The sequence below is a fragment of the Hypomesus nipponensis genome, chromosome 1 (assembly GCF_054491055.1).
Source record: "Hypomesus nipponensis isolate SF chromosome 1, ASM5449105v1, whole genome shotgun sequence".
Taxonomy (NCBI): domain Eukaryota; kingdom Metazoa; phylum Chordata; class Actinopteri; order Osmeriformes; family Osmeridae; genus Hypomesus; species Hypomesus nipponensis.
The window spans coordinates 9,921,515-9,936,895 of record NC_140361.1 but is presented as its reverse complement, the minus strand read 5'-3'; the positions used below and the strand labels follow the sequence as shown (position 1 = coordinate 9,936,895).

Below are 15,381 nucleotides of genomic sequence, written 5' to 3'. Positions count from 1 at the left end.
TATACCGTATAATAGCCTACATCTACATTTCCATAATACAATTGTATTATTATTATTTCCACATTTTATCACCCAATCATCTCTACCCTTTTGCCATTCACTATGCATCATAGTTCCAGTAGTCATACAGAGAGACAGAGAAAGAGTTGGAGACATCATTTCTACTGCTCAATGTTGCTTGGTGATCATCTAGGACTTCTACACAATGTTTAAGATCACATTTACAGTATGATTTTGAACACAAACGGAAAGTGTGACTATGTGCTTTTCCATGCTAAGCTGAGGTATTCAGCCACATCCTTCCGCTCTCTACCCTTGCTCTATTGTTTCAGCGAGGCCATAACAATGCAGGGTGTTAGCCAGAACAAGGGGGGCTTGGGGATGGAACCAGGGCACTGGGAGGTTAGGCCATTACAGGGATGAATCCCAGTGAGTTGGAGGAGGGTGGTTGGTTTCCAGTGAGAGGTGTAGAACAAAAAAGACAGTTTACTCTGCAGTTTTAACCTTTTGTGATGATGGAGGACACACAGAGAGATACAGCTGAAACTGGATGGGAGGGGCAGGCAGAGGGATTTGTGGAGATTTATAGAGATTAATCTCCAGAGTAAAAAAGGAAAAGCAGACACACACCAACAAACATTCATACACAAAATACACACATACAGGTATTTAACCACTTAATCACACAGATAGGCTGCTATGAATTCCCCCAAAAAACAACCTACTCTTAATTGTGCTATTAAGCAAGGCACTTGATAACTAAACTGTTTAGGGGTGAGCATTTCTATTTGTCTTGGAGTCCTGGAGACATACTAAAAACATATCAGAAGACAAATTATGCTATTGGATGAACATAAAAAAATATAAACGTTGTTTAATATTTATTATGTATTTTTGAGTTCTATTTCATATTCTTCCTGTTTTGTGTGTGTGCTCCTATTGGTTTCCATGCGGAAAGGGTTACATTCACTGCCATTTCCTGTTCCATTTTCGAACCCGGAAGTGCAGCCCTTGTTGACGTTCCATGCAGTAGTATCAGAGAATGTCCTTAAGCAGGCTCTGGTAGTATCTTGAAGCAGCAATAGACGCCCGTGACGGATAAGCAAGCCAAGTTGCATTGTTTGCGCTGTTTAATGAGATGACAGTAGGAATTGAACTAAATGTCTGGTCTGATTGTTTTACGCCAGCTTCTAGTAGTGGTAGTTAACAGTAGCCTACAGCTAACGACGAATGCTTTTTAAGCAGTACGCAAACCATGGATGATCTCAATGTGTAAATGTCAGCATTAACGTATTCGAAATTTAATTGTAAGCAGCGACTACAGCTCAGCTATCTCTCTATTTGGAATCACACATTTTAACAAAGGTAAGTGGTTTGCTGTCTCCTTCATGTGTTCACCAGAGGGCATTGTTGTGACAAGTAAAATCATAAGGAGTAGGCTACAATACTTTACCGTTCCATTAACAAGACGCAAAACGTAAACTTTGTGGCTAGAATACTTCATTTTCTTTTTGAATTCCCCTCAGATGTCAGTGGAGCTAGATGTGTTTGTGGGTAACACCACCATAATGGACGAGGAAGTCTATCAGCTTTGGCTTGATGGATACACAGGTTTGGATGGCCTCCACCAAGTTAGTGGAATACAAATCATTGTGGTACCTAAAAGACAGACAAATTGTAAGCTTAAAACACCATGCCTGTCTAACAAGGAATTTGAATTTGACCCGTTTTCACTTTTGCCCCTAATCAGTGAACGATGCGGTAAAGGTGCGAATGGAGGGAGGGGTATTGGAAGAGTGTGAGGCAAGTGCTGATGTTCTGCTCAGCGACACCATGGACCAGTACAGAACCTTCCAGATGTGTGAACGTCTTCTCTACAGTCCCTCTAAACTGGGCAATCAGCTGCTGTTCCAGATCCCACCCCATCGCCAGGCCATGCTCATAGAGAGGTGTGCTCCAGCTGCAGTCTGATATCCTTCCATCCTTTATCTCTGTGTCTGCTGTAGACTACTCTTCCTGTTACGGGGTCCATGTGCAGGCTCTTGACTTTTGAAGTTACTGCAGTGTATATGCACTGTTATGTCTCACAATTCTGTCAAGATTCAAGGATTAGCTTTTAACGGTTTTCCAGCAACCATTTCTGCTTTCAAGCGAAAGTTATGAATCATCTGGGATATTTGATATTGGTATCGTTTCTAACCATCATAATCACATAATGCTTGTAGTCACAATCTATGTTTCTTCACCTCTTTGTCACTATGTAGATACTACACGTTTGATGGTGTGTTTGTGAGGGAGGTCCTGGGTAAGAAACTCTCCAAAGGAACCAAGAAAGACCTGGATGATGTGAGTGCTAAGACGGGAATCACACTGAAAAGCTGCAGACGACAGGCGAGTTAAAATATATACTTGAACAGCATACATCTATCAATGTTATATGAATAGAGTATGACAATGCACAAAACATGTCAAACTGTTGTACTTTTACTATCCTAGTTCGACAACTTCAAACGTGTTTTCAAAGTTGTGGAAGAGCTCAAGGGACCCCTGGTGGAGAACATTCGCCAGCATTTCCTTCTCTCAGATAAACTGGGCAGGTAAAAGATCTGTACAACGCACCCAGGAAAGACACACTTACACATCACGTGTTACATAAAAATACAAATAAATGTTTTGGGAAATGTTAATCCTATCTTGTATACATATTTAATTTAATGTGTACCATTTGTCAATGTTATTCCTGTCTACTCTCTTCTTAGGGATTATGCCGCCATTGTCTTCTTTGCCAACAATCGCTTTGAGACGGGGAAGAGGAAACTGCAGTATTTGACATTCCAGGACTTTGCCTTCTGTGCCGGGCAGCTCATCAACAACTGGACGGTGGGGGCTGTAGGTGAGCAACACGCTCCTGGTCGCACCTCTTATGTGCTGCAGGCCTGGATGAAGCCTTAGCCATGGACTGATTAGCCGGGATCAATCGATGATTCAGAACTATCTTAGGAGACTCCCGATTAAAACATCACAGCACCATAATGCCACTTACCAGTTCACATGATGTTTATTTTCTCAGATAACATGGTGGAAGATATGGATGTAGATCTGGATAAGGAATTCTTACAAGAGCTGAAGGAACTGAAGATTCTAATCACTGACAAGGATTTACTGGACCAACACAAAAGGTATGAGAGTCAGAGACCTGTTAAGGAACAATCCATCACATGCGTTCTCATATTCTGATTGTGTGTGATGCTCCAAATATGCATTGATATGGTTTGGTTACCAACATCCTCTTTCCCTTGATTCCCTTCCCTGCTGTTCTCAGCCTGGTCTGCACGGCTCTCCGGGGGAAGACTAAAGCTTTTAACGAAATGGAAGCCAACTTCAAGGTGAAAGAAAACTACCAGATGATTTTATAAGCCTGGACAGTCCTCACTAGACCACCTTGTGTAATGTCCCCATAGGGGATGATGTAGAGCTGGCCAGCTGTAAATCTGACCTTCAAGGAAGTGTTAGGATTATTTATTTTTTATAGACGGTTTGTGTTTCCCTACCATAGTAAATATGTCTCTTCCTCATAGAATCTCTCTAGAGGCCTTGTCAACATCGCTGCCAAGTTAACCAACACAAAAGATGTCCGAGATTTCTTCATTGATCTTGTTGAAAAGGTGCCTGATGAATGACTCCATAATGTATATAAATATCCATCTGTATATCAAAGGAAAGGCTAATCATCTCCCTCTTTCTCACTCTCAGTTCATTGAGCCTTGTCGGTCAGACAAATGGACATCAGCAGATACCAGGCTTTACCTCACTCACTACACCAACTCTGCCCACATACTGGACACATTCAAGTAAGTATTTGGAGAATGTTTGACATCCGGTCAGCCTCTGCAGAGAACAGAGAGAGCGCAGATACATCTTTCACTCCAAGCATTTCACAACAAACACCCCTATTTGGCCAGTGGGTGTCACTATACCTCACTCTTATTTCTGAAACTATAGTTACCTTGTTTCTCTCACTGCCACTCAGGAATGTAGTTAACGGTTTACACAAGCCAGCACCGCGACACACTCAACAAAGACATATTCATCCAACCACCATATTAAAACATAGACCCCTTATTACCCTGAGTGGATAAAGATTGCTCGTTATTATGAAGCTGTTTGCACATGGCCCAAAATTCATTACAACAGTAATTACACAGCCCACAATACTCACTCACTCTTTCTCCATTGCTCCTCTGTTCCGTTTGTCTCTCGTTTTTTTGTTCTCCCAGACACCAGAGCGTGTGGGACAGATACATGGGAGTCATCAAGAGCTGCATCCTCAAGATGTACCACGACTGAGCCGTGTCCGCTCCTCCACCTGGCACGTTCTCTTCTTCCTACTGTCTTTGTTAAAATCTTTGTTCCAAGTGTTTTATTACTATTCCTACTATTATCTCTAACCCTCACAATACTTGATGTGTCTTGTACAACACCATGAATTGTAAATAAAGCCAAATCATTTCCTAATGGTGGCCTCATTATCTAATTATACTTACTAACCAAGGGATAATATACAAGGACATGGTGTAGCTAAGGTTTGGTAAAAGTTTTATAAAAGCCATAGTGACAAATGTTTGGGCATGGTTTGATTGTGCTTCAGACTTTGAGTCATTGTCATACATGTGTTCTACAACACTGAACCATATGGGTAAACAGCATATTGTATTTATGAGCAAATAAGAGTGAATTATGAATTGAGACTTGAAGCAGAGCGTTATTTGCGGTGTGTCTGTGTGTGGCCATGGGGGTTAGTGGGGGCAGTAAAGGGAGGGGGCACACAATTTGTCATGCTCTTGGGGGTTGAGAAGTGATTGAGTGTGATTTCTTCCCATAAAAGCCCCCCTGCAATGACAGCTGTCATTAGTGTCATCCTACAAATACAGACACATATTGCAATGATAAACATCAGTGTTCATTTGCTCACATTGGAGTTGTATTCGCCTGAGAAGCTATACTTACAATAAGGAAAACCTTGATACAAAGTAGACGTAAAAAGGGGTCTATGGTGTCTGTAGTGCAGCCTTAATGTAAATGTAAAATGGAGTGTTAGTTAGTAGGTATTGGCCTGGTAATGGCTATAACAATTCCACGAAGTATGATAACGGTTGCACCAGGCTCCTTACTTCTACGTCTAAACAGGTCTGTCCGTGTTTCACCCAGAGACTGGCTCCAGTTTAAATATTTAAGTTAAATAAGCTAACTACTTCTCCAAGAGGACGCATGTCTGTTCTCCCCTCTTGCTCCAATTTTTGTCCACATTCCACCAACTTCTCCTCCAAGCTATAAATATCCGGCCATGTCAGATTGGACGACAGCGAGGGAGAGTTAGTGGCTGTGGAAAAGAGAGAGGGAAAGATGGGGGAGGTAAGGATAGATAGATGGGGGGTAAATGGGTAAAGGGGGAGAGAGTTTGAAGCTGTGGGGGGTGATTTTAAATGAAACCAGGTGTGTTGTGTGACCAGTGAGAGGGGGTAAAAAGAGGGTAGGAGGGGGTGTCTGGGGAATGTGTGTGAATCTATGCAAGTTGTTGTTCCGCCTGCGATTTGGACGGATCTGGAATTTGGGCCGCAGACCAGGAATTTGCATCCTGGGGGGTTAGTGTGGGGGGTTGGTGGGCGGGTAGAGGATGGCAGTGCAGGGGGCCAGAGGGGGGGTGGGGGTAGGAGTGGGCTGTCCCTCTCTCCTCTTTCTCCCTCTTTCCCTCTCTGTATCCCTCCCCTGTAGGCATTCAGCTGCTCCAGCTGTTGATCTCCCACTCACTCTCTCAGGGCCATAGAGGCAGGAGCAGACAGGACAGTTCTCCACACAGACGACTCTCAAGGGACCACCACAGGACAGGAGAGGACTTGCGGGAGGGACAGACAACTGGACACTGAGGTAAAAAGAGCCACTTAACTGGTTTCAGAGTAACTTTGTCTATGTGTGTGTATGAGTGAGAGAGGGAAGGACAGAATGAAAGAAAATAGAGAGACGGAAACTAAAGGTTTGTGTGTAAAAGAGTTGGTGGAGTTTGTGAGTGAGTGACTGTATTACCGTATGTCACAAATGAAGATGAGAATAGAGAAGCACCTCTAACCCACATTTTGCAACTAGTGGGGCCGTACACATCACAATTACACCATTGCTGTGCTCCCGACCTTCACGACTACTGTTGGACACACTTGTAACAAACTGAAAGCAGAAGTTTCCAGTGTGTGTGTGAGAACCCAAGTGTATGATGTGCTGTTTGTGTATAAGAGTGTGTGATTTGTAACCGTGTTGTAAGAGAGAACGTGTGATGCGTTCTGTACGCCTGTGCGATTGCCATGTGTACTCAGTAGTGAGTGAGTTGGAGGAAGAGAGAATGACTAATAGAGAGGAGGTGTATTTGTCAAACCAGCTGCGTTCAAAAATGTGTGTGGAGCTCTGACAATTATTTCTGTTTAATGTCACGGTCTCTCGAGTGTGCTCATTCTTCCCACTACCTACATTTATGAATTAACTTGCCAGACTCAGAATCAGTTTGGGTTAAAGTGAAATGCTGGATAGGGTTGCCTTTCCTGTAAGAGGTAACAGACAGCTGTGAATTACCATATGGCCAGACAAAGAGAAACACCACCCATTAAACAAGGGAGACAGGTGTCACTTGAGGCCACTAACACTTGTGTATACACACACACACCCACACATATGCACGCACGTACGCACGTACGCACGTACGCACACTGACTGTGCATTGCATCACAGAAGAGAAGGACACTACTCGGCTGTTCTCCGACAGACCCCTCCTGTGCCTAGCAAGGCTCCATTTTATCACTGTGTTTATGTATGCCTAATTGCTAACATTTGACAGCTTCTCGTGTCAGCCTGTCAGGCTTGGCAGACTGCGGGAGTCCAGGTGGAGCCTCCTGGGTAGGGAGCAGTGAGGCCTGGCGAGGAGAGTCACACCTCAGGGGGCTGACCTCTCCCTCTGACCCTCAGTCCATCATTTCAAGACCATAGACCCCCTCCCCACCCCACATCTCTCCCCTTCCTCATCCCACCCTCCACCACTTTGTCTGGCTGCTACTGCCCAGATCCTGACCTCAACCATGGGAGAGCAGGCCAGCTCCAGAGGGAACTGTTCTGTTTTATTATGGCCTATGATGGACACTTTACCACCATTTACTGTCCTGCACTGTATATGGAACCTTTCACCCCGGCAGTTAAATAATTCTAGTTGAGAGAGGTTGTGGCCTCTCTGTGGCAGGTTCAGTGGACCAGAAGGAGCAGAGCCCAGCTTGAGAACCCTGGGCCACCATGTTAGAGTGCAGTTCCACGCATCGCAGAGCAGAACGGAACAAAGATGGCTATGTATACATCACAAGACAGCGCCATCTCATATTTAGTGTGCTTGGATGTGTATGAGTGTGTGGGACCATGTGTTCCTGTATAACTGTGTGTGTGGTCTAGCTTCGTGTTTTGCCTCATCCCCTTGAGGGGACTTTTATGACTGTTGATATTTTGCCTGGTTGGTAATTCTGCTGACTGTGTGGATTTCAGGAAGATGTGAGTCTCCCATAACACATCCTAATGCCAGTACAAGTAAAGCATCATATTATCAACACAACATGTACTTCAAACGTTTCTGTGAACTTAGATGTGAAAATGCTGCGGTGATACATCAATAGCAATATCATTCATATAACAAGATAGAATGTATCAATATCCATGATTTCTTTTCAGTAAACAATAAGTAAATCAAAATGCACAGTTCTCACTGGATCACTACTAAGCTCCTAACAACAGAAACAGTCACCAGGTCATGAGTCATGACCTACAACAGAGGTTATAGAACCAGTAGCATCTTTACTCCTCCAGCCAGAGGCTTGACACCAGCTGTCCAGCTACAGTGAACCATTGGAAAAGGGCGGACAGGGGGTGGTGGGGGGGGGATTCCCAGAACCCGATACTCTGGGAATCACTGCCCACGGCAGGACACCACTGCTTGGGAGCTGGAGCCACATCCTCGCCACGGGCATTCCAGAAGTCCGCTGCCACTTAGTGATCAGTGGCCCAAGGCTCTTTGCTGCCCGCAGCCAGAGGTGAAGGAGTGACTGGATTGGTGGTTTGAGGAGTGACTGTTTGTTTTATGGTGGTTTTAGGTCATATTTTTCCTCTGTCATCGAGGAACCACGGTGCCATTGCACATTGTTTTGGCTATCACACGAGAAAGGGAAGGTTATGAACCAATACATGTTTCCTGGGTATCATGTTTACATCTCTGTTAGGGTTCTATCCTGTAAAGTTGGGTATTGCTCAGGCTTTCCTCAACTGATGCGACTTAATGGGGTAGATTCATTTATAAATGTTTCCTTTAAAGATTACAATTGTACTGGGGCATGATGTCATAGGGTAGGCATCTGTGAGGCATTCCACTTGACTCTGTGGTCTTGGGTCTGTCTCAGTGAAACAACAAGGAGCAGTGCGTGACCTGTGGGTTTTTTCCTGGCCTGGGAGTGTGTCTCAGACTGTGTGCCGCCATCAACATATCAACCCCTTGGAGTTGTGGTACTGTGTGTTGTGTGTGTGTGTATGTGGGTGACACTGTGTGCATCAGGAAGGCTGCTATTATAACGTTCCTCTCCGTATATTTTGTCTGGAGCGTAGGCTAACTTGAGTTTTTTTTTGCACAAACAACGCCCACTTCGAAATGTTTTACTGTTGTTGAATTTGGCCTGTTTTCTAATTTTTTTTCCCGTCTAGCTGAAATAGAGGATTTATCTGTCTAAGAACGGTCTCCCTAAACAATATTCACTCTCCAGGAATCTGAATTGGAGGATAGATGGGGTGTGCCCACACAGGGGGCAAAGCCTGTCTCAGTGCTCAAGATACTCAACACTGAATACCTCACCACTGGGGACTATGAATGTCAAACTCCCAGACACATAGCAGGGATATTTGCAATACAAGAGTGTGCCAACCAGACTAACAGTAGACACCCATGCCAAGGACTTTAAGGGAATCTGAGGAAATTAATGTCCCAGAATTGGCAGATAATACTGGATTTAGTATACTTTCACAGGCCTGACTCTGCTGTACTGTATAGTAGCTTCTGTTATCATCAGAGGAGTTTTTAAAATAAGAACATTCCTAGTGTGCGTGTATGTATGTGTGTGTGTGTATTCCTGGTCTCAGCAATAGTCACCAGGTCTGTGGAAACAGAAGCCTGTCTGTGAAGACCTATAATGAAAGTATTTTCATGTTGTTGATTTAGTCATTTTCATCCAATGGATGGAGTGGTGTGCGTAATTGTTTACATTTCACCTGCAGGGGGAGAGCAGCTTCCTCTCAGGAATAGTCATACTGGCCGTCATTCGGGCAAAAGTTGTTTGACGAATTTGTGACCAAAATGCTCTGTACTGAATGTTACATTGACTGACTGGATTTACTCACTTCAGCTGAAACGTAAAATGAAACGTGAGATGTGAAACGTGAAATGTAAATGTAAAAATGTAAACCGTCCCAGTGTATGATGAGGATGAATTGATTGCCTGCCTAAACATTCTCAACTCCTGAATCTCATTTTTGTTTGATCCATTTTTCTCTCCTCTTTCTCTCTCTCTCTCTTTTTCCTCTGCAGATATAACTGAACTGTCCTGAGCACCAACCCGACACCTTCACCAGAGGCGTTGTGACCTGTCTCAACAAACCAATCGTGTCCAAGTGTGTGTGTTTGTGTGTGTTTGTTTACCTGTGCCTGTTACTTGTGTCTCATCTCCAACCAGTTAATACGTGAGCATGCGGGGTATCTGTGTTCCAGTCTTGTGTGTGTGTGTGTGTGTGTCTGTGCTCCTTCACAGCGCTATTTCACAGCCGTCTACAGAAAGTGACACGTACACGGTAAGGATGGATGAATCTTTCTCGCTCTCGGTCTTCACCGCTCTCTTCTTCCTTTTACCTTTGCCTTCTCCATTTAATTTCCATCATTTGTCAATAAGATGACTTAACCCCTTTCTCCTCTGAGCGCGCTTTTGACCTCTCTATCTTGTTTCCTTCTTTGACTCGAGCCCGCCCCCCCCCCCCCCACACACACACACACACTTCCTCCTCACATCTGGCCACTGTTCACTGGGCACATGCTCTGCAAGGCCGGCCACTAGCCAGAATCATTAAGGCCTCTGTCAGACAATGAGCAGCTCATGATGTGACATGAAAATAACGTCTGCTTCAAAAGGTCGTCTGGATAATCAATTTTCTCCCTTTATTTATTTATTTATTTATTTATTTATTTATTTCTCTCTCTCTCTCTCTGTCTCTCTCTCTGTCTGTCTGTCTATCTCTCTCTCTCTCTCTCCCTCTCTCTCTCTCTCTCTCTCTCTCTCTCTCTCTCTCTTTCTCTCTCTGTAGGAATGCACAGATGGGTATCAATGGGATCCTCACACCCAGCACTGCAAAGGTATAGCTTTCCACAGATTTGGAAACTGTCGAGAAACCCAAACACATTTTAAACCTCTGACTCTATTTCTCATGAACTTCTGACACGTCATCTGTCTCTCCTGTATCTCTCCTCCCAGACATAAATGAGTGTGAGACCATAACGGAGGCCTGCAAGGGGGAGATGAAGTGCTTCAACCACTACGGGGGGTACCTGTGCCTCCCCCGCTCCGCCTCTGTCATCCCAGCCCCGGAGGCCTCCAGCCAGGCAGGGCCTAACCTGGAGAGCCCAGTCAGCGAGCCCTTTAACCCCTGCCCCCTGGGCTATGAGCCCCAGGGAGACAGCTGTGTCGGTGAGTGCCTGGTGGGGAGGGCAGCGGGGGCGGGAAGGGGGGAGGGGAGGGGAAAGGAGGGGAGGGGGAGTGGGGGTTGGTCAGAGCGAAGGAGAAGGATGGTGGGTGGGTGGCAGCCTGTGTGTCAGAGGTGGACAGATGGCACTGTGGGACGTCGTCGTGGAGGACTGCAGTTTGGGAAGAAACAGGTGGTCTCCGCAGGTGTCTGGGCTGGAAATTGTGTCGACTGTGTGGGTGCTACTGAATATCAGTGCATGGGGGGTGGTTAGGGAGCTCTGGAATTTGGAGATTTCCACATGAGAACAGCTGCTCAGTTTTATAGAGCCGAGAGTGGTGAAAGAGCCAGTTGTACTAAGGGTTAGGGGGCGTTTGGTGTTCGTTTGCAATGCATGAGACTGCAATAATTGTTCAACATTGTGTGAGATTCTCAGCTGTTGGGTACTCGACCAAAATGGGGACATTAACATGGCTACAGTAGCCAGGTGTTATGATGTCACAGTCTACAGTTTGGTACGAGGCTTCAGACGAGTCTTCTAGGATGTTGTGGTTTCTCACTGCTCGTCATCACACTTTCTTCTTCTGTCTGAACACACGCACACGCACACACAGATGTAGACGAGTGTGAGCGTGATGAGCACGACTGCCAGCCCAGCCAGCAGTGCATCAACACTCCAGGGGCTTTCACCTGCCAATGTCCGGATGGGTACCGCAAGGTTGGCACCGAGTGCATTGGTGAGACACTCTAGTTAGGTCCTAAACTGCCCCCCCCACACACACACACATACCAAACCACTTTAGCCAACAGTCTGACTCATGCTAAATCACTGCATTAGTTTCAGCTTATTCATTGTCTTAAGGATAGCAGTCATCTAAATTGACTTGACTCATAACATTATTTCCACGCCCAAACTCACCCTTGGTGGAAATGAGTCTGAATGAGATTCGTGGTCTTTCTTTCCTGCTCTCTCTCTCTCTCTCTCTCTCTCTCTCTCTCTCTCTCTCTCTCTCTCTCTCTCTGTCTGTCTGTCTGTCTGTCTCTCTCTCTCTCTCTCTCTCTCTCTCTCTCTCTCTCTCTCTCTCTCTCTCTCTCTCTGTCCTCTCAGATATTGATGAGTGCAGGTACAGGTACTGTCAGCACCGCTGTGTCAATGTCCCTGGGTCCTTCTCCTGTCAGTGTGAGCCAGGCTTCCAGCTGGCCGGGAACAACCGCTCCTGCATAGGTGACACACAAAGTCTGCAAACAGTCAATCCCAACAACCAAAACAACACCGTCATCTTAATTAAAAATGGGTTCTCTTCTCTCTTCTTTGGCTGTCAGACGTAAACGAATGTGACATGGGCGCCCCCTGCCAGCAGAGGTGTTACAACACTTATGGCACCTTCCTCTGTCGTTGTGACCAGGGCTATGAGCTGGGGCCTGATGGCTTTGCCTGCAACGGTGAGTACAGTCTGTACTGTACCGTCGGAGTACAGTTAGACGGTTCAATGGTACATTAAATTATTCAACGGTTCAAGGGTACATGAAAAAGGACAGCCATGTTCTATAAACAGCCACCTCGTCGTTGTCTTTTGTCTTGCAGACATAGATGAGTGCAGCTACTCCAGCTACCTCTGCCAGTTCCAGTGTGTAAACGAGCCAGGGAAGTTTTCCTGTGTGTGCCCAGAAAGATACCAGCTGCTGGGCACTCGGCTGTGCCAGGGTGAGTAACCTGTCCTTTATATCCTCCTTGTCTTCTCCATCCCTTCCTCATCCTAGTTTTCAACACCATCAAACAAACCTCATATCTGTCTGTCTGTCTGTCTGTCTGTCTGTCTATCTGTCTGGCCCTTATTGTCTTTCCCACCTAGACATAAATGAGTGTGAGACGGGTGTACACCAATGTACGGACACACAGACCTGTGTAAACATCCACGGAGCTTATCAGTGTGTGGACACAAACCGCTGCCAGGACCCGTACGTGCAAGTGTCTGACAAGTGAGTCTCTCTCTCTCTTCACACACACACACACATCTTTCCCCCATTATTAAACTATGCCCTGAACCCAAATCTCTAAATATGATCAGCAAAGCCCCCAAATAATTTCTTAGATTGCTCCAATTTCTTTTTCCATGTTTATGTCCAATTCAGTGACCTTTCCCGCTAAAGTGTGCCAGGACAATTAGAAACCTATTAGAATGCTGAAACAAGTGTTAAATTGCCAACATGTGTGGGACAGGCAATAATACACTGTGTATTTTGGCATGAAACATATTCAGATACTGTATAAAGTCATCTGTCTTAGTTTTGAAATGGAGAGCTAAGCACAATGTAATGCGTTCCCTCTTGTGGTACTGTTGTGAATTACATTTTTCACTGTATCTAGTTCATCGGACATTTAATCTGTTTTGACGTAACATTGAATATATTAATTTACTATTTGAAAGTACAAAATGTTTTCAATAAGATTGAAAGGCATTCAATCAGCTATTTACTTCCACATATTTATACATATGTGGCATGTCATGTAGATACAGTGTAGTACAGTAAGCCATGTGGGAGGCTTGATCACATCCTGTCTCCATGGTTTCTGCAGCCGCTGTGTGTGTCCTGTGACCAAGCCTGCCTGCCGAGACATGCCCTTCTCCATCGTCCACCGCTACATGAGCATCACCTCGGAGCGCTCCGTCCCCTCTGACATTTTCCAGATCCAGGCCACCAGCGTCTACCCCGGGGCCTACAACACCTTCCGCATCCGCTCTGGGGACGACAATGGGGACTTCTACATAAGGGTGAGCCCCGTGCTAGTTACGGTGCCATAAGGCACTGCAGCGCCCCCTGCTGTTACAGTTCTGGGGTAACAATGTACTTAAGTGTCCTCCAAAGGAGCGTTACTCATTGTAAAGTGATCCCCATTCAAATGATCTCCCTGTGTCTCTCCTTTAGCAAATCAACAACATCAGCGCCATGCTGGTTCTGGCTCAAGCTGTGACTGGACCCAGGGAGTACACACTGGACCTGGAGATGGTGTCGGTTAATCCCTTGCTCAGCTACCAGACCAGCTCCGCCCTGCGGCTTTCCATCTATGTAGGCCCTCACCCCTTCTAGAGGGGAGGAGTCAGAGAGAGGAGAGAGAGAGAGAGAGAGAGAGAGAGATAGAGAGAGAGAGAGAGAGAGAGAGAGAGAGAGAGAGAGAGAGAGAGAGAGAGAGAGAGAGAGAGAGAGAGAGAGAGAGAGAAAAAGAGACAAGAAAGAGACAAGAAAGAGCTGAAAAAGTACATGGAATCGTATAGAATTGAAGGTGTGACAGCCCACTCAGTTTACTAAAGGAAGACCTGTCACTGTCCCACAATTGTATGTCTTTGCTGTTCTGTGACCTGCAAAGTACATCCCACACCCTTTGTCAAACCACACCCGTAGAGGAGAGTAATAGCAGATAAAAACAAACAGGATTTTGTATGACTAAAGGATGTGTTTGGGATCGAGTCCAATGCTGCGTAGTTAGATCATCAGCATACATAATGTTTCAGTTCCCAGCCTCTCACCCTCCCACTCCTCTCTGCCTGTTTTTCACTGGATCTCATTCCACAAAACACCTGTCACAGCACATCACACTATGGTGAATGTGAACAACAGCAATATGCAATGCATAATTCACTATTTTTTTATGGAGCAGGGAGATAAAGTTCCATCCGAAATGTGTTTAGTCGATGTCTCCTCTCGAGTGAAAGACTCCATTCTATCATCTCCAGCGTCTCTCATCATCCCTTATCCATGATCATCATTATCTGCCATTCCCATTTCCAGTCTGTCACTCCCTCTTCCATCTTCATGCTCTGTCCTTCCCTCTGTAGCAGGTTTCACTGTCCTCATCCATGACTCAATAACCACTGAGCTCAGCCCTCCTCCTCCAGCCCGCCCCAGGCCCCTCTCCTGAATCTCACCCAAAACTCTAACTCTGAATCATTACCGTGTGTAATTTTGTCCCATAACTGATTATTATGTTGTATTTTTGAGGGGGGATACAGGAAGTGATACAAAATAAAACAAAACATTTTGACATTTGTGCTATCATCTTTAAACTGCAATTATTTCACATCCTCTCGCTATCTCTCTTGGTCTTTGTCATTATATCTCTCTTGCTCTGTAGACGTCCCAACATCTCATCCGGCCTTAACCTCTGTTTCACCCTCCCCTCATCTCACTCACAGTGGTGTGACCACAGCCAGCTGACCTAAGGGAGATAGATGGCTTCTCTCCTCCACCTAACCCCCAGGTTCACTTGATGCTCTTCCCCATAGCTGAACACATGACCAGGCTTCCTCTAGCGCTGGAAGAATATAGGATCCAGGACCAACTGGGTAAACAGAGACAACGGCTCGGCTCATAAAGGATTAGACGGAGTATTGTTCATCCCAATACAGAACAAAACCATTTCTGTGGATGTGAATTGGAGAAGAGAAGGACTCTGTAAGGACTCTAGGGCTGACCCGGCGCAGGAAGAGTCTGTGTGTCCTCTCTCAGTCCACATTCTAGTCTGTAAACAATCTAGTTCGTGAAAAAAAGTTGTGGGGAAAAAGAGTGGGGAAACCCCTAATTTTATCGTCC

At 45.4% G+C, this 15,381-nt stretch overlaps 2 protein-coding genes across 4 annotated transcripts; both read left to right on the top strand.

Annotated features, from left to right (window-relative positions):
- The first annotated feature begins 997 nt into the window (after positions 1 to 997).
- fibpa (fibroblast growth factor (acidic) intracellular binding protein a) lies at positions 998 to 4,515 on the top strand. Of its 2 annotated transcripts, XM_084699069.1 has the most exons (11): positions 998 to 1,365; positions 1,527 to 1,611; positions 1,751 to 1,949; positions 2,265 to 2,391; positions 2,497 to 2,597; positions 2,760 to 2,893; positions 3,071 to 3,179; positions 3,323 to 3,386; positions 3,579 to 3,665; positions 3,754 to 3,851; positions 4,278 to 4,515. In XM_084699069.1, exons 2-11 carry the CDS (start codon positions 1,527 to 1,529, stop codon positions 4,345 to 4,347), a joined length of 1,074 nt encoding a protein of 357 aa, XP_084555195.1. In that variant the 5' UTR covers positions 998 to 1,365; the 3' UTR covers positions 4,348 to 4,515. The 2 variants fall into 2 exon arrangements, with proteins under 2 accessions (XP_084555195.1, XP_084555197.1); XM_084699071.1 differs by lacking the exon at positions 998 to 1,365 and having other exon boundaries at positions 1,527 to 1,631.
- A 1,248-nt stretch (positions 4,516 to 5,763) lies between these two features.
- efemp2a (EGF-like fibulin extracellular matrix protein 2a) lies at positions 5,764 to 14,835 on the top strand. 2 transcript variants are annotated; one of them, XM_084684744.1, is made up of 12 exons: positions 5,765 to 5,925; positions 9,650 to 9,732; positions 9,870 to 9,909; positions 10,417 to 10,465; positions 10,584 to 10,796; positions 11,406 to 11,528; positions 11,900 to 12,016; positions 12,115 to 12,234; positions 12,377 to 12,496; positions 12,645 to 12,771; positions 13,370 to 13,565; positions 13,720 to 14,835. In XM_084684744.1, the coding sequence occupies exons 5-12, from the start codon at positions 10,628 to 10,630 to the stop codon at positions 13,879 to 13,881; spliced, it is 1,134 nt and encodes a 377-aa protein (XP_084540870.1). In that variant the 5' UTR covers positions 5,765 to 5,925; positions 9,650 to 9,732; positions 9,870 to 9,909; positions 10,417 to 10,465; positions 10,584 to 10,627; the 3' UTR covers positions 13,882 to 14,835. The 2 variants fall into 2 exon arrangements, with proteins under 2 accessions (XP_084540868.1, XP_084540870.1); XM_084684742.1 differs by having other exon boundaries at positions 5,764 to 5,925; positions 9,650 to 9,909.
- Positions 14,836 to 15,381: the final 546 nt, after the last annotated feature.

Bases quoted from the DNA above. Each gene is read 5' to 3' on its own strand.
- fibpa (XM_084699069.1), top strand. From the start codon at position 1,527: ATGTCAGTGGAGCTAGATGTGTTTGTGGGTAACACCACCATAATGGAC. The intron at 2,392-2,496 runs GCGAGTTAAAAT...TTACTATCCTAG, and splicing joins TGAAAAGCTGCAGACGACAG to TTCGACAACTTCAAACGTGT. The intron at 3,387-3,578 runs GTGAAAGAAAAC...TCTTCCTCATAG, and splicing joins AAATGGAAGCCAACTTCAAG to AATCTCTCTAGAGGCCTTGT.
- efemp2a (XM_084684742.1), top strand. From the start codon at position 9,808: ATGCGGGGTATCTGTGTTCCAGTCTTGTGTGTGTGTGTGTGTGTGTCT. The intron at 10,466-10,583 runs GTATAGCTTTCC...CTCTCCTCCCAG, and splicing joins TCACACCCAGCACTGCAAAG to ACATAAATGAGTGTGAGACC. The intron at 12,497-12,644 runs GTGAGTAACCTG...TTTCCCACCTAG, and splicing joins GGGCACTCGGCTGTGCCAGG to ACATAAATGAGTGTGAGACG.